The 24,468-nt window shown below is 45.0% G+C and overlaps 1 protein-coding gene across 4 annotated transcripts in view; it reads right to left on the bottom strand.

Moving 5' to 3' along the window:
- SELL (selectin L) overlaps window positions 1-24,468 on the bottom strand; it is a 312,696-nt gene that overhangs the window by 218,110 nt on the left and 70,118 nt on the right. For 2 of the 4 annotated variants that reach the window (XM_077452611.1, XM_077452612.1), the window contains exons 1-2: window positions 4,927-5,077; window positions 4,232-4,618 (exon numbers count right to left, since the gene is read on the bottom strand). In XM_077452611.1, coding sequence (XP_077308737.1) covers window positions 4,232-4,618; window positions 4,927-5,056 — 517 coding nt within the window. In that variant the 5' untranslated portion in view covers window positions 5,057-5,077. Of the gene's footprint in view, window positions 1-4,231; window positions 4,619-4,926; window positions 5,078-24,468 lie in introns of those variants that run through there. The other 2 variants (XM_077452613.1, XM_077452614.1) reach the window with 1 other exon arrangement.

The raw sequence follows: 24,468 nt of genomic DNA, 5'->3' as shown, positions 1-24,468 counted from the left end.
TGATGGAATGTCTGCATACCTATTGGCAGCACCTCCGAAGTGGTGAGGGTTGCAGCTGCAGACTCAAAACCCTACACATCCTACTCTGTGCTTCTGGATGAAGTGCTCAGTTTGGTGCACGAGTCTTGCTCCCATGCATATATTTATTATTTTTCCAGGGGCTCTGATTTGGCTATCATTAGATCCATCTGGAATATTGAATACAGCTTCTACCCAACGGAATATTTAGCCTTGTACTGGTGGAATGATACTGCCATCAGCCCTCTGCCTGTGACCCCTGGGTTTTCATACACTATATTGACATATTAGGTGAGTTTGGACCATTTACTTATTCCCCTTCTCCTCTATCTCTGTCCTTCTGGCACTCCACTTTTTTTTTCTTTCCTTCCCCTCCTCCTCTTTCTCTCCCCCCCCCCCCCAAACTTCTCCCTCCCAAATTACCCCCTTCCCTTTTTCCTCCTTCTTTCTCTCTTAGTCTTTCCATTCCTAATTTTCCTTTTTTTTCTTCCTGTTTTTCTCTCTTTTTTTCTCTCTTCTCTTTGGTCTCCCACCCCCCCACCTACCCTCCCCTTTTTCTCCCTTATTCTCCTCTTCCTCTTTCCACCCCTAACCCCCCCCCCCCTCCTGCTCTCCTTCTCCTCTTTTCCCCCTCCCCCTTTTTATTTCCTCCTTTCCCCCTCCTTCCTTCTTTCTTTCCCCCCTCCTTCTTTTCTTTCCCCCCTCCTTCTTTTCTTTCCCCCGTTCTTATCTCTGCCCCCCCTTTTTCTCTTTTCCCCTTTTCTTCCTTTCACTTTCTCTTCCCTCCTTCTTTCCCCTCTTCTCTTATCCCCTCCTTCATTTTTTTATTCTCTATTTTTCATTTTTTATTGTCCTTTATCTTCTATCTATGGTTCCCCACCCTGTTTCCAATGGACTATCACTTTGTTGTAGCTGCCTACGGGAGATTACCTTTATATAGTATTACTTTATTTTATTCCTCTTTAAAATCGGAATATCCACTCCCTCAAGTGTCTCCCATGTCTACCATGGGGGAATTACCTCCGGGTGCCTCAATAGGTGCTGCTTTGTGCTCCGCTGGTCCCCACTGGTAAGCAACACACAAGCAAATAGGAACCTCAACATTAACAGTATGTGTGTTCTACTGTATAGAGTTTTGTTTATTTATTTTTTTGTCATTAAATATTTAAAGGATTTTTGAATATGTAACTATGAGAATGTACTTACCTTATAGATGATGTAATTGACTCCTCCTGAGGACCACGTCAAGACATACATTTCAGCTGCCCTTACTACCAATGGGGTTCATCTGTTCCTTTGTAACCGTTTGTATTTACCATGTACAGTTGTAATTAACTGTTTAACAATTTATGTACAATTGCTTTTAATCATGTCTTTTTCTTAAATAAATTGGTAATTTTATTAAAATCCCCAGCTTTATCTATGGGTACCGTGATAGTTCTAATTCCTTTATAAACCAGGGGCATGCTTGGAGCCTAGATTTAACTATTCACTGTGGGTAACTGGTAGGATCTAAAGTGTAATAGATGTTTTTGTTATTGTTTTGGTAAGAGTGGATCTTTAGTGCAGTGTTTGATCCCAATGGGGAAAATTTATTTGTGACACCAGATAAAATAATTTGGGAAAGGAAGTTCTCCAGAAGACACAGGAAACAGTAGAATCCATTGGAGACATTCTTCATCACTTCACATGCCTGTGATACCCTGTCCTTGAGACAGACAGCAATAAAAAATCTCACAAGGGTGAGGGTGTAAGCCTGTGTTTCAGCCTTAGCAGTGTTAAAGGTTAACCTGAAATGCTCATTGAGGAGAGCAGCAAAAATGGTGTTAATTTAAAAAACATCATGGCTCCCACTGTAGTCATTATAGCAGGGGAGGAGAGCAGCCGGAGGTCATGTGACTGACCAGAAAAGATCTGAAAGAATGTATTTAGAGGCATAATGTTATACAAACACACTGTGTAGTATAGCTTGGTAGAACAGAGGGGTCTGCAGTAATTTTTCTTTGACTTTACAACCAATTTACCGTACCTGGATTCACAGTACAGGCATGGCCAAAAGTTTTGAAAATAACAAAAAATTAAATTTTCACAAAGTCCGCTGCCTCAGTTTTTATGATGGCATATTGCATATACTCCAGAATGTTATGAAGAGTGATCAGATGAATTGCAAAAAATCGTAAAGTCCCTCTTTGCCATGAAAATTAACTTAATCCCATAGAAAAAATTCCTAATGCATTTGTGAAGAAGACTTCAGGGGAGCTCAAGAAAGTCCAGCACGGGCCAGGGCTGTCTCCTACAGTTGATTCAGCTGTGGGATCGGGGCACCACAAGTGCAGAGCTTGCTCAGGAATGGCAGCAGGCAGGTGTGAGTGCATCTGCATGCACAGAGAGGCGAAGACTTTTGGAGGATGGCCTGGTGTCAAGAAGGGCAGCAAAGAAGCCACTTCAAGAAAAACATCAGGGACAGACTGATATTCTGCAAAAGATATAGGGATTGGACTACTGAGGACTGGGGTAAAATGATTTTCTCTTATGAATCCCCTTTCTGATTGTTTGGGGCATCAGGAAATAACCTTGTCTAGAGAAGAAAAGGTGAATGATACCATTAGCTGCTTGCCGACCAGCCGCCGCAGTTGTACTTTGGCTACATGGCTCGGCTGCGCGAATCGCCGTTATATTACGTTGGTAACATAAACGCCCACTTGCGCGCCCCCCACTCGCTCCCCAAGCTGATGCGAGTGCATGGCGATCTCGATCACCACCAGTCTCCCACGATCGCTTGGGGCACACAGAGAACCGGGAGCTGTGTGCAAACACACAGTTTTCGATTCTCTGAGGAGTGAACTGATAGATTGTCTGTTCATACAGAGTATGAACAGCGATCTGTTAGTTTCCCTGCACAGTCCCCCCCCCCCCTTCAGTTAGCACACGTACTAGAACATACATTAACCCCTTCACTGCCCCCTAGCATTAACCCCTTCACTGCCAATTAAATTTTTATAGTAATCAATGCAATTTTAATTGCATTGATCGCTGTATTAATGCCAATGGTCCCAAAAATGTGTCAAAATTGTCAGGCGTGCCCGCCATAATGTCAGTCATGATAAAAATCACTGATCGCTGCCATTACTAGTAAAAAAATAAATGCTCTAAAACTATCCCCTATTTTGTAGATGCTATAACTTTTGCGCAAACCAATCAATATACGCTTATTGTGATTTTTTTAAACAAAAATATGTAATTTTTTTATATGCCTTTTGGGGATATTTATTATAGCAAAAAGTAAAAAAGAATGTGTTTTTTTCAAAATTGACGCTCTTTTTTTTCGCAAAAAATGAAAACCGCAGAGGTGATCAAATACCACGAAAAGAAAGCTCTATTTGTGGGAAAAAAAGGACGTCAATTTTGTTTGGGAGCCACGTCGCACGACCGAGCAAATGTCAGTTAAAGCGACGCAGTGCCGTTTCGCAAAAAGTGGTCTGGTCTTTGGATAGCCACATTAAGCGGTTAGCGGTGTCATGCCAACAGTAAAGCATCCTGAGACCATTCATGTGCTGCGGTTGCTGGTTGCTTCTCAGCCAAGGGAGCTCACTCACAACACCCATGAGTAAAGAATGGTACAAAAAACATCCTCCAAGAGCAACTTCTACCAACCATTCAAGGACAGTTTTGTGATGAACAATACCTTTTTTAGCATGATGAAGCACCTTGCCATAAGGTAAACGTGATAACTAAGTGGCTTGGGGAACAAAATATTGAAATTTTGGGTCCATAGCCAGGAAACTCCCCAGACCTTAATCCCATTGAGAACTTATGGTCATCCCACAAGAGGCTGGTGAACAAAACAAAACCCCACAAATTCTTGCAAACTCCAAGCATTTATTATGCAAGAATAGGCTGCCATCGGTCAGGATGTGGCCCTGAAGTTGATTGATAGCATGCCAGGGCAAATTGCAGAGGTCTTGAAAAAGAAGGGTCAACACTGCAAATAACACTGCAAATATTGATTCTTTGCATAAACATAATGTATTGGCAATAAAAGCCTTTGACACTTATGAAATGATTGTAATTATACTTCAGTATATAATAGTAACATCTGAAAAAAAAGATCTAAAAGCGCTGAAGCAGCAGACTTTATTAGTTAATATTTTTGTCATTCTCAAACCTTTTGGTAAAGGCTGTATAATATGTAAAAAATGAAAATATTTCTTACCTGTATAACACAATGCACGTTTCCTCTTTTTGCAGGAATCATCATTCCACTTCCCTGAATCTTTTTCTCTTCCAATATATATCTCAACACAATCTTCATTGTTCTTTTTATTATTTGGTTCATTCTCACCCCAGTTTTCTGCCTCTTTTGTAAGCGTCTTGTTGGTTCCCACCCAAATCCATACACCATTGATCTTCCTTATTCCTATCCAATAATAATATTTATTTTTGGGAATATTTTCTTGGAGGTATGCAATCTCATTTTTATTCTGTATGGCCACAAGATCCGTATATTTACTCTGACAAAATTCCTGAGCTTTGTCATAGGTCATGTCATTTGTGGAGTAATGGTAAGTCCAACATTGGGTCACAGAAACTATAAATGAAACTGAAAAAAGAAAATGGTCACATTGACAGGGCACAATGACAATATTTCATTTTTCAACTGGAAACATTTTTTTAAAAGGTTGTGCTTGGCCTCAAATTGTGAAAATATCAGCAAATGCTGCACTCAAAAAATCCTTGCATAATGAGGAAATACATATATATGTATATGTATCCCAATATTGCACTGTTTCTAACTCAGACATAATCCAAACAAAATGTGACAATTGATCCAAAAATAGGTATAGGAAACAGGATCTTCGAGACAAACAATCCACTTTTGATAAAATATGGTCTCCTTGGTTAGCCTACCTGCAGGTCCCAAACAAACACGGCTGATATTGTATGAAGAATCCCCAGACAGAAGTACTTCTTTCTTTATTCTTTTTCCTAACCTTACATTTGCTATTGTTGTTTTGATTCTTGCCAGTCTTGGCTTCATGCTCTAGCAGCTCTTCTGCTCTTTTCTTAACAGAGCTGCTCATGTTTACAGTTGGGGGGTTTGAGTTCCCTATGTGGGATTGTTTTATTGTACAATAACAGGAAATACTCAGGAAGCTATAAACACTGGAGTAAGGGCCGGTTCACACAGCGAGGCGCGGCGAGGCGTCTCCGACTTACCTCGCCGCGACCTGCGGGGAGCTCAGCGGCGACTTGCAGAGGACTTCTGTATAGAAGTCAATGCAAGTCACCCCCGAAGTCGCCCCGAAGTAGTACAGGAACCTTTTTTCTGAGTCGGAGCGACTCGAGTCGCTCCTCTCAGAACGGTTCCATTGTACAGAACGGGGGCGACTTGCGGGAGCGAGGCGAGGCGAGCCGTGTCGCCTCGCCTCGCCTCGCCTCGCTGTGTGAACCGGCCCTAGGCTTTTCTACTTCACAGGCCTCCTGGTGATTACACATTGGTGAAGTGTTGATCTCCAGATCCTTATGACTTGTTGCTTTGTATTCTGTTTTTAAGAGCAGGTGTCTTGACAGCTATCTCCCAAAGTTAACAAAGTTTGTGCTATTTGGAGTTAGAGTATACACCTGTGGTCTTATGAAGGACTGAACCTAACTACCAAGATCTTCTCTGGTTTCCCTTTTTGGTAAATTTGTTCCTCCCACCTCCACTCATAAATCATTCTTGTTTTATGTACAGACCATGCAAGGATTGTTTGCTGCTCTGGAAAGTGATCACTTACTTTTTTTTTTTTTTTTTCAAAAAATAATAATAAAAAAACAATTTAAACAAAAAACAAAATCTTCAAACACATTCAATAAAATAAAAGATATTCCACACTATATATAAAGTGCTATGTGCAACCAGACAAAGCGTGTATAAACTGTGCTGTAACCATATGTATATAGCAAAATGCATAGTTACATAGTAGTCAGGTTGATAAAAGACACAAGTCCATCTAGTTCAACCAAATAAATAACAATAAAAAAAAAACAACCATACAATTCCATATACACAATCCTATACCCACAGTTGATCAAGAGGAAGGTGAAAAAAAAAAAACCCAGCAAAGCATGATCCAATTTGCTACAGCAGGGGAAAACTTTCCTTCCTGATCCCCCGAGAGGCAATCGGATATTCCCTGGATCAACTTTACCTATAAATGTCAGTATCCAGTTATATTATGTACATTTAGGAAAGAATTCAGGCCTTTTTTAAAGCAATCTACTGAGCTGGCCAAAACCACCCTTGGAGGGAGTCTATTCCACATTTCCACAGCTCTTACTGTGAAGAAAACTTTGCATATTTGGAGATTAAATCTCTTTTCCTCTGGACCAGGGGTGTCCAAACTTTTTTCAAAGAGGGCCAGACTTGATGAAGTGAGGGCCGACCATTTTACCTGACATTCTTTGAACCATTAAAATTCGGTCTAAGTGTGTTCGTTCGAGCACTAATACACGGCCCAACAAGAATTCTCTTGTCTTTGTGGCTGTGTGTGGTGAAGAGATGAGCTTGGGTGTGTTATTTGGATATACCGTATTTATAAGCCCTTGTACACATGGTCGGAGATTGTGTCCTATCAGACCGTTTTGTCGGATAATCCGACTGTGTGTGGTCTCCATCGGACTGTTTCCATCGGAGTATCTGACGGACCAAGTTTTCCAACTTGTCCGTAAAATTTTCCAACAAAATGCTCTGATCGGACATACTCCGATCATGTGTAGCCTACTCTGACGGACAAAGTGCCACGCATGCTCAGATCAAATTCCTAGACCAAAGCTATTGGCTACTAGCCTGAACGTAGTCCCGTCGTAACAAAATAACGTCATTACGTTATGTACAATCGGATTTTCCGTCAACTTTGTCTGACCATGTGTATGCAACAGTTTCGGACAAAATTCGTCTGACAAAATCCAACGGATTTGGTTGTCAGAATGTCCGACCGTGTGTACAAGGGCTAAGAGGGAAATTTCAGGAAAAAAAACTAACATTTTAAATAAAGAACTGTGAAGCAAAATAAGGGTCAGTGCCCATCTGTGCACCCACCATTGCCAGGAATTCACTCACCATTGCCAGGAATGCACCCACCATTGCCAGGAATTTCACTCACTATTGCCAGGAATGCTCCCACCATTGCCAAGAATGCACTCACCATTGCTAGGAATGCACCCACCAGTGGCCAGGAATGCACCCACCATTAGCCAGGAATGCACCCACCATTGCCAGGATTTCACTCACTATTGCCAGGAATGCACCCACCATTAGCCAGGAATGCACCCACCATTGCCAGGATTTCACTCACTATTGCCAGGAATGCACCCACCATTGCCAGGATTTTACTCACTATTGCCAGGAATGCACCCACCATTAGCCATGAATGCAACCACCATTGCCAGGATTTCACTCACTATTGCCAGGAATGCACCCATTAGCCAGGAATGCACCCACCATTGCCAGGATTTCACTCACTATTGCCAGGAATGCATCCACCATTAGCCAGGAAGGCACCCACCATTGCCAGGATTTCACTCACTATTGCCAGGAATGCACCCACCATTAGCCAGGAAGGCACTCACCATTGCCATCAGTGCAGCCTTGGAGGGGACATGGAGGGGGCAGGATGAGTGCCAAAGAACAGGAGAATCTCCTGTTTACACAGCGCCCTCTTTAACAGAATGTCCCGCCTCCTTTGATGGACAGAACAGTTGTCCAATGGTGGAGACGGGACTTCCTACAGAGGCTGCCGTGTAAACAGGAAATACTCCTGTGTACACGGCACTCGTACCGCCTCCTATCTCCGAGGCAGCCAGACTGAGCCTATATATCTTTTGTGGCCCCAGCACAGGGAGATCGTCGGGGCCACAAAAGATATATATGTTTAGATAACCAAGCGGACCATTCAAAACCGAGTAATGTAGATGTAAAGAATGCCCCCTTGTCCTCTGTGATGACCTTAAAGTGAATAATTCAACACCAAATTCACTATATGGACCCCCTTATCTATTCGTACATGTTGATCATATCCCCCTTAATCTCCTCTTCTCAAGAGAGGTTAGATTCAGTTCCTCTAATCTTTCCTCATAGCTGAGCTCCTCCATGCCTCTTATCAGTTTGGTTGCCCTTCTCAAAACTGAACTGCATATTCAAGATGAAGTCTTACTAATGATTTGTACAGGGACAGAATTATATCTTTCTCTCTGAAGTCCATACCTCTCTTAATACAAGAAAGGCATTTGCATGCTTTGGAAACTGCTTGGCATTGCATGCTATTATTTAACTTATGGTCTACCAAAACTCCCAGTACTCCCCCTAGTATGTATGATGCAAGCAAGCATATTCTTAGCCCCTAAGTGCATTACTTTACATTTATCATCATTAAACCTCATTTGCCACATAGTACCCCAGTTAAACAGTGCTTTGAGGTTGGCTATTAAGTTGGAGACTGGCATGAATCTGCAGCAATGTTTCATGCCATGTCTGTTTGCCTACCTCTCTGGTCTGTGTATCAGCTTAGGGACCGTGCTCTCACACCTGCATGTTTAAGTATCGTATTTATCGGCGTATAACATGCAGCGGTGTATAACACGCACCCCAAGTTTAGGAGGGAATTTTAAGGAAAAAAACTTTTAGGAGGGAAGTTTAAGAAAAAAAACTTACATTAAAATGCCCATCAATGCAGCCTTATCAGTGTCCATCTGCAGCCTTGTCCATCACTGTAGCCTTGCCCAGTGTCTATATGCAGCCTTACCCAGTGCCTTTGCAGCCTTGCCAGTCTTTTTGCAGTATTTCCCTGTTTTAAATTTGGAGAGGAGCGAGCGGAGCCAGGATACAGAAAGCCGAGCGTACTTCGGCTTTACTCGGTTCCTCTCGCAGTCCCACCCACCTCCACTGATTGCGAGAGGAGCGAGTGACGCTGACATACAGATAGCCGAATGTACTTCGGCTAGTCTCGGCTCTGCTCACAGTCAGGGGCGGGACTGCGAGAGGAGCAGAGACTAGCCGAAGTACATCTGGCTTTCTGTATGTCAGCAGCGCTTGCTCCTCTCTCAATCAGTTGAGGTGGGCGGAACTGCGAGAGGAGCCGAGACTAGCTGAAGTACATTTGGGTTTCTGAATGTCAGCGGCGCTCGCTACTTTCACAATCAGTGGAGGTGGGCAGCAGCCGAGTAAGGTTGAGTGTACTTCGGCTTTGTGTATCTCGGCTCTGCTCACTCCTTTCCCTAAAATCGGTGGGCATCGGCGTATAACACAGACCCACGATTTTCCCCTGCTTTTAACGGGAAAAAAGTGTGTGTTATACGCCGATAAATACGGTAATATTCTCTCAGCATGGCTTCCCCCCCGCATCTAACAGGAAACACTATTTAACTTTGTGCACTGCAAGCCAGCCTTGCCCAAGCCACAGTTGTGTTTAGGCTTCTGGTGTGGCGTCCTGCTGTATGTTATCTCTGATCTGTGTACTTCCCGTGGCATGTCCTTCTGACCATTCCTGTCTGCTAGTAACCCTGACATTGCCTTGTTCTCCTGAGTTTCCATTGCTTAACCCTGAACTGCTGCTTCCGCTCTGTCCACCAGAGCCAGTCCATGAGCATGAGCTGAGAGACCCCGGAGGCTGCGACCTGAAGTCAGCTGCAGCCAAATCCATCCTCAATACTAGAGGCTCTGGTGAATACTTGCTGGCTCTTAGACTCTGTGCCCTGGGGAATCTTAGCTTCATGCTTGGTCTGTGTCAGTGTGTCAGGTCACCTGAGGCCAGGTGACAAATGCACTCCGTAGGAGTCGGAAGTGCCCCGCTAAGGTAGTGGACCTTAGGACTGACTGCAGCAGATAGTACCCAGGGAGATTCAGGATGCAGGTCTACTGGATCATTAACACAGTTCCCAGTTGGAGCTAGAGCATAGATTCCCCAGGGCGCGGAGTCTAAGAGCCAGCAGGTGTTCACCAGAGCCTCCAGTGGTGAGGATGGACTTCGCTGCAGTCTGGCTCCAGGTCGCGGCCACCAGGGTCTTACAGCTCACGGTAGACTACAGGAGAAGGAAGCAGCAGGCTGAAACAAGGATAGTAAAGGGATAAGGCAGAGGTCAGGGCAACTATCAGACAGGAACAATAGAGTACACACCAAAGGTTCAGGGTCACAGGCAGACAGGGATGGTCAGGGACATGCCAAAGGGTAAAGGTCACAAGCAGACAGGAATCGTTGAGAACACACCAAGGTCGGTAACAGAGACAAACATAGAGCACACAGCAAGCAGGAACCAGGAAGCCAAACACACAATGGATACACAATGGTTGATCAGCACCGCTGGCTTGCAGTGCACAGGTTAATATAGGGTTCCCTGATAGAGCCTGGGGTGGAGCCATGCTTAGAGGAGAGGTTATGAAAACCACCAGGTGGAAGTGGCTGTCCTCTTTGTCTGAACACATGAGGAGAGGTAAGCAAAAAGAGGAAGATTACTGCATAACTATGACAGTACCCCCCCTCTTACGAGGCCCCCTCCCCCGCCTGGGACCAGGCTTAAAGGGAAACTCTAGACGGAACCTCCTCAACAGACGAGGAGATGCAGACCTCAGATGCAGTGATCCAAGACCTCTCCTCAGGGCCAAACCCTTTCCAATGTACGAGCCGGGAATCCAAAACTTGACTAACCTTGTATTTTAGATTATCCTCAGAGACCTATCAGGAACTATGAAACAGACAGAGACAGAAATACAATCAAATCACACTTGTTTATTAATAAAAAATAAAAAGGTAAATAGAAAAAAAGCGTAGTCAAGCATAGCCCGAGTCCAGTAGCCAGATCAGGTAGTTAGCCAGTCCAAAGTTCATTAACCAGATCGGGAAATTAGCCAGGCCAGAAGTCAGGGATCCAAGGAGAGCAACTGCAAGCAGGATAAGAAGCCAGGGAGGATGTCAGCAAGCCAGTCTTGAAACAAACAGCAGGAGATGGTTCCTTGTGATGTGACCAACGTGAAGGCAAAGCAAAAGTGAGATGGAAGGCTTTAAATAGACAGGTCAGAGGAGCATCATCGGGAACAGCTGGTAACTGTGGAAAGAGAAGAGAGCTGACAATTAGCCGACAGCTGAGCGGCCAGCCCAGAGGAGGAAGGGCTAAGCCAGCCCTGAGAAGACCAGAACCGAGATAGTGAGAGGACAAGAGGACTTGAGGACTAAAGGTTTTTGAGGAATGGGTAAAGGCATGAGAAGACCATCAGGAGTCTGAGCAGGGTCCCCCAGATCCTTAAAGGTGAGCTGGACATCCAGCACAGGACCACCAGACTGGGCAGAGGTCAGTGGATCCCTGAGGTCAGGTTGGTTAGAAGGTGACGTGTCACAAGAGTCAAGCTGGATAGCTGAAACACAAACAGAATGCAGAGAGCCCTGAAAAAAAGCTTGAAAACCCCACCTGGCCGAATGAGGCAGTCTATCTAAAGGATGGATTGAGCCTCTTAAAGGGGTTTGAACAGACATAGTAGCAGTAGGGTGAGGCCAGGTTACAGAAGGTCCTGAACAAGAAGCAGGAAGCTCACTGGGCATGGGCTGGACTGGCATAACTGGTGCAGAGGCCAACTGAATACTATCGTCAGGTGTAGCGACCATCTCAATCGGATCACAGGGCATAGCAACTTTGGAACTTGCGGACAAGTTAGCCTGGCTGTGCGTCCAAGGGAGATTAGGGACAGGCAAACGTAAATGGTTATGCAAACTGGAGTGAATGATCGACTCAGGTTCATAGCTGGGCCCCTCATCCAGAGTGCCACATGGCATAGAGAGTGCATCAGTCCGACTATTGTAGGACACATCCCCAGGAAGTTTCTCTTTTGGGGTAACCTTGAGTAGGCAGGAAGAGGAAAAGGAGGAACCCCAAGCCAGGATCTGTCCAGCAGTCCAGTCAACGTGTGGAGAATAGAGCCGTAACCAAGGAAGACCTAATATGATAGGAGATGAATCCTTAGGTAAGACAAGGAAGGATATCCACTCCTGGTGGAGTGTCCCTAATTACATCTTAACAGGAAGGGACAGGGATGGTCAGGGACATGCCAAAAGGTCAAGGTCACAAGCAGACAGGAATCGTTGAGAACACGCCAAGGTCGGTAACAGAGACAAACATAGAGCACACGGCAAGCAGGAACCAGGAAGCCAAACACACAATGGATACACAATGGTTGATCAGCACCACTGGATTGCAGTGCACAGGTTAATATAGGGTTCCCTGATAGGGCCTGGGGTGGAGCCATGCTTAGAGGAGAGGTTATAAAAACCACCAGGTGGAAGTGGCTGGCCTCTTAGTCTGAACACATGAGGAGAGGTAAGCAAAGAGGAAGATTACTGCATAACCATGACACAGTGTTCAGATGGAGCTGCTTTCCTGAACCACAAAGAGCTCCATCTGCAGCAACCAGCTGAAGGGTCCACAACCTTAGAGGTGCCCTCCTAGCCCCAACAGTAGGTATCTGACAACTGGCCTCAGGTGACCTGACAGAGACATCCTGTAAGTATGTTATTTCAATGCATAGCTTGGTGTCATCTGCAAAGACTAAAATTATACTTTTAATAGACATGGGCGCTGTCAATAAATTAGTTTTGTTCTGTTCCGTTATGGTTCATATTAAAATTAATTTGTACTCGTATTTCGTGTCCGAAATTCCGTTTCAATTCGTACGAAATACGAATTGTCGTTAGGTTCGTTAACTTGTACGAACGTTCGTTACAATGAATTTAACGGCAAAAATATACCTCAATATGACAGTCGATGCTGATAGAAGTTTGGTTTTTATCCGAAATACGAAATTCCGTTGAAGAATTTCCTACGAATTTTGGTTAGATGAGGGGCTCCCACCATTCCTGTGCTGTGCTGACTTCCTCCTTCGGATTCGTAAACAAAAGTTCGTATTTCGTACAGAATTCGGATGCATGGCAATTCGTATTTCGGATCCTCCCGAACGTACAAATTTAGGGAAATTCGTATGAAAGGAATCGCACATGTCTAACTTTTAATCCAAGACCCTATATAATTTACAATGTTATTAAAAAGTAAGGGTCCCAACACTGAACCTTTGGGGTACACCATTGATAACTTTAGACCATCCAAAGTAAGAATCATTGACCACCACTCTTTCTGTCCTTTAGCCAGTTTTCTATTAATTTACAAACTGATCTTTTCAAGCTTGCAGGACTTTACCTTACACATTAGTCATGTGTGGGGAACTGTCAAACGCTTTTGCAAAATCTAAGTACCGTATATACTCGAGTATAAGCCGAGATTTTCAGCCTCTTTTTTGAGGCTGAAAGTGCCCCCCTCGGCTTATACTCGAGTCACCGCTGTCTGACTGCCCGAACAGCGTGTCGAGCAGACAGACAGCGGCCATTCTACCTTTCAAAAGCCGCGCCTCCGCCTGTGATAGGCGGAACACTCAATTTCCCAGCAGTCAGTGTTCCGCCTATCACGGACATCGGCTCATCCTCGTACTACGGACGAGGATGAGACGATGTCCGTGATAGGCGGAACACAGACTGCTGGGAAATTGAGTGTTCCGCCTATCACAGGCGGAGGCGGAGGCGCGGCTTTTGAACAGGGGAATGGCCGCCAGGGCGCCGACGAAGAGCGGCGATCCTGGCATGGGACGACACGGAGGCTCGGGACGGGACGACACGGAGGCTCGGGACGGGACGACACGGAGGCTCGGGACGGGACGACACGGAGGCTCGGGACGGGACCGGACGGAGGCTCGGGACACAGGTAGGCTGGACACACAAGGCTGCACGGACACACACACACACACACACACACACACACACACACACACACACACACACACACACACGGATGGATGGACACACACACACACACACACACAGGGAGGGATGGATGGATGGACACACACACACACACAGGGATGGATGGATGGATGGATGGACACACACACACACACACAGGGATGGATGGATGGATGGACACACACACACACACACACACACACAGGGATGGATGGATGGATGGACGCACACACACACACACAGGGATGGATGGATGGACACACACACAGGGATGGATGGATGGACACACACACAGGGATGGATGGATGGACACACACACAGGGATGGACGGACACACAGGGATGGACGGACACACAGGGATGGACGGACACACACAGGGATGGACAGGCATATCTCACCCTCGGCTTATACACGAGTCAATAGGTTTCCCAGTTTTTTGGGGGTAAATTGGGGGCCTCGGCTTATACTCGGGTCGGCCTATACTCGAGTATATACGGTATACTATGTCTACAGCCACCCCTATGTCTAATGTTTTACTTACCTCTTCATAAAAAAAATGTCATGTTTGTTTGACAAGTTTGTTTGTCAAGTTTGCTTGATAAGTTCATAAGTCCATGTTGTCTTTTGCTTAAAATATTTTTTTTCAGCAAGAACACATGTGGTCTTTTATTAAACTCTCTAGTATCTTCCCGACTATAGAAGATAAACTAACAGGTCTATAGTTACTTCGTAAAAACTTTGATCCTTTTTAAATATAGGCACCACATTGACCCTATGCCAATCTAGTGGTACTATTCCAGTCATTAACGAGTCCCTAAAAATTAGAAACAATTAGAAACAATGGCTCAATTATTTTAGGATCCATGGGTGGATGCCATCTGGCTAAGGTGCTTTATCCACCTTTATTCTGTCTAAATATGTCTGGACCATATCACTTTTGAGCCATTGTGGATCATTTGGAGCAGTGGCAATGCCATCCCTATTATGAACATGAGCTCCCCCATGCTCCTTTGTATACACAGAGCTGAAGCAAGTATTTAATAAATGTGCTTTCTCTTTGTCCCCAGCCACGCACTTAATTATTTTGTAAAAGGCCTACATGCTCAGACCTGACCTTTTTACTAATAATATATTTGAAGAATTTTTGGGGGTTTGTCCTACTATCTTTAGCAATCTGTCGTTTGTTATGATTTTTTGCGTCCTTGATTTCCTTTTTACATATTCTGTTATATTCTTTGTAACATTTAAAGGATAATAGTGTTCCTTCATTTATTTATTTTTTAAAAAGCTTGTTTCTCATTATATATAGCTTTTTTAACTTTAACCGTGTGCCATATAGGTTTTATTTTTAGCCTTTTAAACTTATTGCCCATGGGAATTGTCATGGTTATGCAGTGATCTTCCTGTTTGCTTACCTCCCCTCATGTGTTCAGACTAAGAGGCCAGCCACTTCCACCTGGTGGTTTTTTATAACCTCTCCTCTAAGCATGGCTCCACCCCAGGCCCTATCAGGGAGCCCTATATTAACCTGTGCACTGCAGGCCATCCGTGCTGATCAACCATTGTGTATTCCTTTGTGTGTTAGCTTCCTGTTACCTGCTGTGTGCTCTTCTACTGTTTTTCGTTACCGACTTTGGCGTGTCTTTGACTATCCCTGTTTGCCTGTGATCCTGACCTTTTGGCGTGTCCCCGACTATTCTTGTCTGCTTGTGGCTCCGACCTTGGCTTTGTCCCTCACCATCCCTATCTTCCTGTTGCCTACTGTGGGTGTGAGCTGGGGGCCCCTGGGGGTCGCGACCTGGAGCCAGTTGCAGCCAACTCCATCCTTACCACTCGAGGCTCTGGTGAACACCTGCTGGCTCTTAGACTCCGTGCCCCAGGGAATCTTACGCTCTAACCCCGGTGGGACCTGTCTCCCGTCCGCAGCAGTCAGCCGTAGGGTCCACAACCTTGTGGTGCACTCCTGATCCCTACGGTGTGCATCTGTCACCTCGCCTCAAGGTGACCTGACAGTTTGATCAGCCATGGACCCGGCTGACATGCCGCTTCCTGCAGATGATCCATTGCAGAGCTTAGTTCGTAGACTTGAGACCCAAGAATCGCATCAGACCCAGGTGATGCGATTCCTTCAGGATTTGGCACAACAACCTCAACCGCTATCTGCTGCTGCACCTATCGCATCAGTCGCAGCCACACATTCATTACAACTACCAGCTCCGGTCCGTTTCTCTGGGGACTCCAAGGCTTGCAGGGGGTTCCTTAGCCAGTGCACAATTCATTTTGAACTTCAGCCCCAAAACTTCCTGTCCAATCGGGCAAAAGTCGCATATATCATATCCCTCCTGTCCGGCGAGGCGCTAGCTTGGGCCGCCCCTCTGTGGGAACTGAATGATCCAGTGGTTTCTAGCCTGTCTGATTTCTTGAAACTTTTTCAGAATATCTTCGAGGAACCGAGTGGTGTCTCCTCAGCGGCTAGCGCTCTTTTACGTTTTCGTCAAGAGTCTACGTCTGTGGGACAGTATGCTCTTCAGTTCCGTATCCTCACAGCTGAATTGAGCTGGAATAATGAGGCCCTAGTTGCAACTTTTTTACATGGCCTCTCTGATAGAGTAAAGGATGAATTAGCAGGAAGATCCCTTCCTGCTGATCTGGACAGTGTCATCACCTTGTGGAACCAGATCGATATTCGCTTTCAGGAGAGGGCCCTGGAAAAAAGACGCCAGCACTCCCCGTTCTTTAGGCAGCCTGAGCCCCCAGTCCCTTCTCTTCGATCCGAGGAGCACCCCCTGCCTACCGAGGAACCTATGCAGTTGGGCTGGACTAAATTATCTCCCGAAGAACGTGCTAGGCGCAGATCTCTGGGCCTATGCCTCTATTGTGGGGCCAAAGGTCATTTCCGTGACACTTGTTCTCTTCGTCCGGAAAAACGCTCAGGGCTAATACATCTGGAAGGTGGAGTATTAGACCCTGAAATTTCACCTTCACCTTCTCGTCTTCTCCTTTCTGTGTTGCTTCATGTCGGTGCTTCCTCTCGTTCGGTCTCAGCACATCTGGATTCCGGAGCCGCTGCCAATTTCATGGATTGGGAAATTACATCCTCCATGAGACTTACCCTTTTGCCCCTTACAACGCCATTGGTGGTCTTGGCGATTGATGGCACGGTTCTCCCAGGGGGCCCTATCCGCTTTCAGACTCTTCCTGTTAAGATGTCAGTAGGGACACTCCACCAGGAGTGGATATCCTTCCTTGTCTTACCTAAGGCTTCATCTCCTATCACATTAGGTCTTCCTTGGTTACGGCTCCATTCTCCACACGTTGACTGGTCTGCTGGACAGTTCCTGGCTTGGGGTTCCTCCTGTTCCTCTTCCTGCCTACTCAAGGGTACCCCAAAGGAGAGACTTCCTGTTACCACCATCCCAGTATCTTCTGCTCTTCCCGCTGTATATAGCGATCTCTGGGATGCGTCCTGCAATAGTCGGACTGATGCACTCTCTAGGTCATGTGGTACTCTGGATGAGGGGCCCACCTATGAACCTGAGTCGATCATTTACTCCAGTTCGCATAACCATTTACCTTTGTCTGTCCCTAATCTCCCTTGGACGCACAGCCAGGCTAACTTGTCTGCAAGTTCCACAGTCGCTATGCCCTGTGATGCGATTGAGATGGTCGCTACACCTGACAATACTATTCAGTCAACCTCTGCACCAGTTATGCCAGTCCAGCCCATGCCCAATGAGCTTCCTGCTTCTTGTTCAGTACCTTCGGTGACCTGGCCTCACCCTACTGCTACTATGTCCGTTCAAACCCGTTTATGAGACTCAAGGGGTTTTCAATCTTTTTCTCAGGGTTCTCTGCATTCTGTTTGTGTTGCAGCTATACAGCTTGACTCTTGTGACATGTCACCTTCTAACCAACCTGACCTCAGGGATCCACTGACCTCTGCCCAGTCTGGTGGTCCTGTTATGGATGCCCAGCTCAGACTCCTGATCTTCTCATGCCTTACCCATTCCTAAAAAGCCTTTAGTCCTCAAGTCCTCTCGTCCTCTCCCTACCTCTGTTTCGGTCTCTGGGGATAATCTAAAATACAAGGTTAGTCAAGTTTTGGATTCCCGGCTCCGTAAAGGCATTCTTCAGTACCTCGTACTTTGGAAAGGGTTGGGCCCTGAGGAGAGGTCTTGGATCACTGCATCTGAGGTCTTTGCTCCCTGTCTGTTAAGGAGGTACCATCTGGAGTTTCCCTTTAAGCCTGGACCCAGGCGGGGGAGGGGGAGGCCTCGTAAGAGGGAGGGTACTGTCATGGTTATGCAGTGATCTTCCTGTTTGCTTACCTCCCCTCATGTGTTCAGACTAAGAGGCCAGCCACTTCCACCTGGTGGTTTTCATAACCTCTCCTCTAAGCATGGCTCCACCCCAGGCCCTATCAGGGAGCCCTATATTAACCTGTGCACTGCAGGCCATCAGTGCTGATCAACCATTGTGTATTCCTTTGTGTGTTAGCTTCCTGTTACCTGCTGTGTGCTCTTCTACTGTTTTCCGTTACCGACTTTGGCGTGTCTTTGACTATCCCTGTTTGCCTGTGATCCTGACCTTTTGGCGTGTCCCCGACTATTCTTGTCTGCTTGTGGCCCCGACCTGGGCTTTGCCCCTCACCATCCCTATCCTCCTGTTGCCTACTGTGGGTGTGAGCTGGGGGTCCCTGGGGGTCGCGACCTGGAGCCAGTTGCAGCCAAGTCCATCCTCACCACTCGAGGCTATGGTGAACACCTGCTGGCTCTTAGACTCCGCGCCCCAGGGAATCTTATGCTCTAACCCCGGTGGGACCTGTCTCCCGTCCGCAGCAGTCAGCCATAGGGTCCACAACCTTGCGGTGCACTCCTGATCCCTACGGTGTGCATCTGTCACCCCGCCTCAAGGTGACCTGACTGGAATATACTTTGCAGTGAGTTTGCATAGTCTTTTTGAAGAATTCACATTTCTGATCTGTGTTCATTAATGCCAATATTATACAGGTTTATACATTTTTTCCCTTTAACTGTTCCATCAGTGCCATTACTTTAGTCAATTTCCGGTATGTAAAACCCCCCATTATTATAACCCCACCTCCTCATTAACACTGGAGGGTCTATAACAAACTCCAATAATAACCTTTCTAGTATGCATATGCACACCCATGTACAATTCCACCCATAATGCTTCAGACTCATCACACTCTCCATCAGCTAGGTTCTCTTTCACACTCGCTTTGACCACACACTTTGATCACTTCACCACAGATACACTTTATGTTATTGCACATAGCACTTTAAAAATAGTGTGTAATATCTTTTATTTTATTGAATATGTTTTGAGATCCTATTTTATGTTCCATTTTTAGATCAATTGACACATTTATTTTGGATCATGTTTGAGTTAGAAACAGTGCATCATATAAATATAAATATTTAATTTAACGTGCGTAAGGCTCGGTTCACACAGGGGCGACTCCGATCCGACTTCAGGTCGCCCCTAGTCGCCTCAGGTCGGACAACATTTAAAAATCAATGTAAGTGAATGAGAGCCGTCTTAATGCACGCTACTGACAGTCGCTCCGACTTCAAAAGAAGTTCCTGTACTACTTGAATCCGACTTGTAGGCGACTTGTACCCATTGATTTCAATGGAGGTCGCCTCCAAGTCGGATCTCTGTCTATACGGAGGCGACTTTAACAGAATTATTAGCTCTGAAGGGGGAACTCCACGCCAAATTTCTGAAAAAAAATTGGCGTGGGTTCCCCCTCCGAGAGCATACCAGGCCCTTAGGTCTGGTATGGATTCCAAGGGGAACCCCCTACACCGAAAAAAACGGCGTGGGGGTCCCCCCAGATCCACACCAGACCCTTATCCGAGCACGCTACCCGGCCGGCCAGGAAAGGGAGTGGGGACGAGCGGGCGGCCCCCCCTCCTGAGCCGTACCAGGCCGCGTGCCCTCAACATGGGGGGGTGCCTTGGGGGAGGGGGGCTTGCGGCCCCCCCACCCCAAAGCACCTTGTCCCCATGTTGATGAGGACAAGGGCCTCTTCCCAACAACCCTGGCCGTTGGTTGTCGGGGTCTGCGGGCGGGGGGCTTATCGGAATCCGGGAGCCCCCTTTAATAAGGGGGCCCCTGGATACCGGCCCCCCACCCTATGTGAATGAGTATGGGGTACAATGTACCCCTACCCATTCACCTGTAAAATAAAGTACAAAAAAAACACAACACACAAGATAAAATAGTTTATTGCACAGCTCCGGGGGTCTTCCGTCTTCGGGGGTCTTCTCGCCGGACTCCTCCGCTATCTTCTTGTAGCTCTTTTACTAGCGGAGGAGCCCGGCTTTCTTCCTCGCCGCCGCCCTCTTCTTTTGACTTCGGGGGTCTTGTCCCCCTCTTCGGTTCTTCTGCCGGGCCACCGCGCCTTCTTAAAGCTCTTTTACAGGCGGTGGCCCGGTCTTCTATCTGGTACGGCTCAGGAGGGGGGGCGCCCACTCGTCCCCACCCCCTTTCCTGGCTGGCCGGGTAGCGTGCTCGGATAAGGGTCTGGTGTGGATCTGGGGGGACCCCCACGCCGTTTTTTTCGGCATAGGGGGTTCCCCTTAGAATCCATACCAGACCTAAGGGCCTGGTATGCTCTCGGAGGGGGAACCCGCGCCAAATTTTTTTTCAGAAATTTGGCGTGGAGTTCCCCCTTTAGAGCTCATTGGCCACGGCAAAAGTCGCCTGGCCTGGGGCGACTTACAAGTGTCTAAAAGTCATGTTCAAGTCGTCTCCAAGTTGCCTCACAAAGTCGTCCTGAAGTCGTGTCGCCCCTGTGTGAACCGAGCCTTACACTTTCATATCTTTTTATCGATGTATAAGAAGATATGGGTAAAAGGTCACAAAACTCAAAGCCTTTTCTACAGTCACCAGTGGATGCCCTTGGCCACTTATCAGGGCTCCAATAGAAAAAAACTCTGATGGATTTTCATATTCTGCCCCCTCTCTTTGTAGTCCCAGTTCACCTGCTGATGCAGGATAATATTCTACACAACCTACCACATTGTCTTATATAAATGAATTAAAAAATACAATAGGGACTAGTAGACCTGGTAGATAGAGGAACTTCAGGTTTCAGGTGACCATTTACACAAAACTAAAATAGAATATTGGATATGGGATCCAGACAAGGGGATGATCCCCCACCAGACCCCTATAAAGACAGACTTTATTGCCACATCACAAGACCACTATAAATAAAATTCAAATAATCTGTCAACGCGTTTCACAGTAAAGTTGCTTCAGCAGAACAGAGAGTGTATGCAGATGAAAGCTGAACTTATAAGTAAAATTATGTAAGTTAAACATAAGAGGTGGTACCTACCCACAGGTTGGGTATGGTCCAAGTAATTGCTCCCCAGATGAAGGGGTGACCAATATAATAACACACATCTGCATAGGCCCATGGTATATACAACCTTGTTTCATCAGTATATGGTTACATCCAGTCTCCATACTTTTTTAAAGGTCCATACTTAAATTTGGCTCAGATACAGTGTACAATTGGAGACAGGGACCCCTTTTATTCCTCAATGTCCCCCTCTCAGACTTTAGGGTGCTATATCCCTCTAATTGGTCAGTACCATATAGATGCATACTCTACTAAAGATTTGAAATATGATGTACACAAATATTCACACAATATGTCACAAAGAAAAATTCCATACAACATTAGCAGCCTTTCTTCAAAATCCCCTTAAAGTACTCTTAATCATAATAAGCAATATGCAGTTTAAAATCAATATAGTATTATGTTATAATTACTGATCATAATTCGTTAACAGTCCATTATAAAGTTCATTGGTGAGCTAAAGTGACTGTGCCGACACACACACAAGGTCCATATAACAAGGTTAAAAGATGATTAACACGTGGGAAAACTTCCTCCACCACACCTCCTGTGCAGATCCCTGCAGGTAATACACTTACCAGACTCAACTGGTTTAAGCGCCTATCAGAGGTACAGATGAACCTCCACATAGGACCCAGCACCCTAGATAAGTATTTAACACGCCATCAAACAAAAAGGAAACATCATAGCGTAATCCCATAGCCCTCAGCGGAGCTACACAGCACCCGACCAAGAGAAGTGTGTGAGGACTTTTCTGGCCTGCCCGGGAACACCACGGGAGCAGTGTAAGGTTAGAGACGTTCTCACTCCTGGTATTACAATTGATATGCCTTATTATATTTATTGTTTGTGAGTATTTTATCTGGAGTATTTAATTTGACTAATAAACTATAGGAATAAACGGGATTACGCTATGATGTTTCCTTTTTGTTTGATGGCGAGTTTAATGCTCATCTAGGGCGCTGGCTTCTATGTGAAGGTTCATCTGTACCTCTGATAGGTGCTTAAACCAGCTGAGTCTGGTAAGTTTATTATCTGCAGGGATCTGCACAGGAGGTGTGGTGGAGGAAGTTTTCCCACGTGTGAATCATGTTTTAACCTTGTTATATGGACCTTGTGTGTTTCGGGACAGTCACTTTAGCTCACCAATGAACTTTATAATGGACTGGTAATGAATTATGATCAATAATTATAACATAATACTATATTGATTTTAAACTGCATATTGCTTATTATGATTAAGAGTACTTTAAGGGGATTTTGAAGACGTGCTGCTAATGTTATATGTAATTTTTCCTTGTGACATATTGTGTGAGTATTTTGAAGTCTTAAATAGTAGCTGGTGCTGATAGTATATCAGATTAATAGATTTGTCCAAGGGTGCTGAGAAAGTGATTTTTAGACGTTGTCCGATTATTACTTGTTTTCCAGTGATGTACACAAATATGTTATCCATGTTACATGTAACTTAGATATATTTATTTTTTATATGTTCAGCTTTCATCTGCATACCCTCTCTGTCTTGATGAAGCAACTTTACTCTGAAACGCATTGACAGACATCTGGATTTGGAGAAGCATGTTTGTATTATATATACCGTAATACCGTTGTGTATATGCAATAGGTTCAGGCTAGTAGTGTATCGATCCAGTAGAGAATGTATGCAATTCTTTTATCTGTATGTATATGCTGTCCCTTTTTGTTATATGTTGTTTGTAATAAGATTGTAAAAAAAAAAATAGAATTTTATTTATGGTGGCCTTGAGATGTGACAATGTGTCTTTTTAGGGGCCGGTGGGGGATCATCAACTTATCCTGATCTCATACCCCCCTTTTCTGTTCTAAGAATTTTTTGGATGTGGCTTTTTGAAAGTTTTTATTAACCTATATAATAAAAAGAGCAATTACACTAACAACTATAAAAGCATTTTACATATGGACTCTAACAGGATGTCTAAAGTAGTCTTTTTTTAGGACAAAGAAAATACATTTATACATGTATACATACTGTATATACATTTATACACAATTATACAGTACATAGGAAGCATGCAGCATTTAAATATACACTAAAAAGAGTGCAGCACGTGTGACTCACAGAAAATTTTAACAAAACAAAAATAGGTACATTGATAATTAAATTAATTAAAAATATCGGTGGTGATTAAATATCAACATATACAGTGCCTTGAAATAGTATTCAAACCCCTTGAAATTTTCCAAATTTTTTCCTGTTACAACAAAAAAGGTAAATGTATCTTGTTGGGATTTTATATGATAGATTAACACAAAGTGGCACATAATTGTGAAGTGGAAGAAAATGATAAATGGTTTTCAGAATTTTTTACAAATAAATATGTGAAAAGTGTGGTGTGCATTTGTATTCAGCCCCCCGAGTCAATACTTTGTAGAACCACCTTTTGCTGCAATTACAGCTGTAATGCCCTGTACACACAGTCGGACTATCCAACGGAAAATGTGCGATCTGATTGTGTTGTCGGAAAATCCGATCGTGTGTGTGCTCCATCTGACTTTTTCTGTCGGAATTTCCAACACACAATGTTTGAGAGCTGGATCTAAAATGTTTTTGTTTAAATTCCGATCGTGTGTAGACAATTCCGATGGACAATGTGCCATGCATGCTTAGAATAAATTACGAGATGAAATCTATTGGCTACTGCCCTCTTTATAGTCCCGTCGTACGTGGTTTATGTCACTTCGTTCTGAATGATCGGATTTTCCGACAACTTTGTGCGACCGTGTATATACAAGACAAGTTTGGGACAAAATCTGTCAGAAAATATCAGACGGATTTTGTCGTTGGAATGTCCGACCGTGTGTACAGGGCCTTAGTCTTTTTGGGTATGTCGCTACAAGCTCTGCACATCTAGAGAGTGATATTTTTGCCCATTCTTCTATGCACAATAGTTCAAGATCTGTTAGATTGGATGGACAGCAATGAGAGCGATGAACAGCAATTTTCAAGTCTTGTCGCAGATTCTCAATTGGATTTAGGTCTGGAATTTGACTGGGCTATGCTAACCCATGAATACGCTTTGATCTAAACCATTCCATTGTATCTCTGGCTGTATGTTTAGTGTCCGTGTCCTTCTGGAAGGGAACCTCCATCCCAGTCTCAAGTATTTTGCGGACTCTAATGCCGTGTACACTCCGGCATTAGTTTCTACTTTCCGGCAGACTAGGACTTTACGGACTTTTGGCGGACTTCCGATGGGCTTT

This window comes from Lithobates pipiens, unplaced genomic scaffold, assembly GCF_037356315.1.
Source record: "Lithobates pipiens isolate NorthernLeopardFrog02 unplaced genomic scaffold, aLitPip1_a1.2 Scaffold_23, whole genome shotgun sequence".
Taxonomy (NCBI): domain Eukaryota; kingdom Metazoa; phylum Chordata; class Amphibia; order Anura; family Ranidae; genus Lithobates; species Lithobates pipiens.
This window is presented reverse-complemented; position numbering and strand designations above follow the sequence as displayed.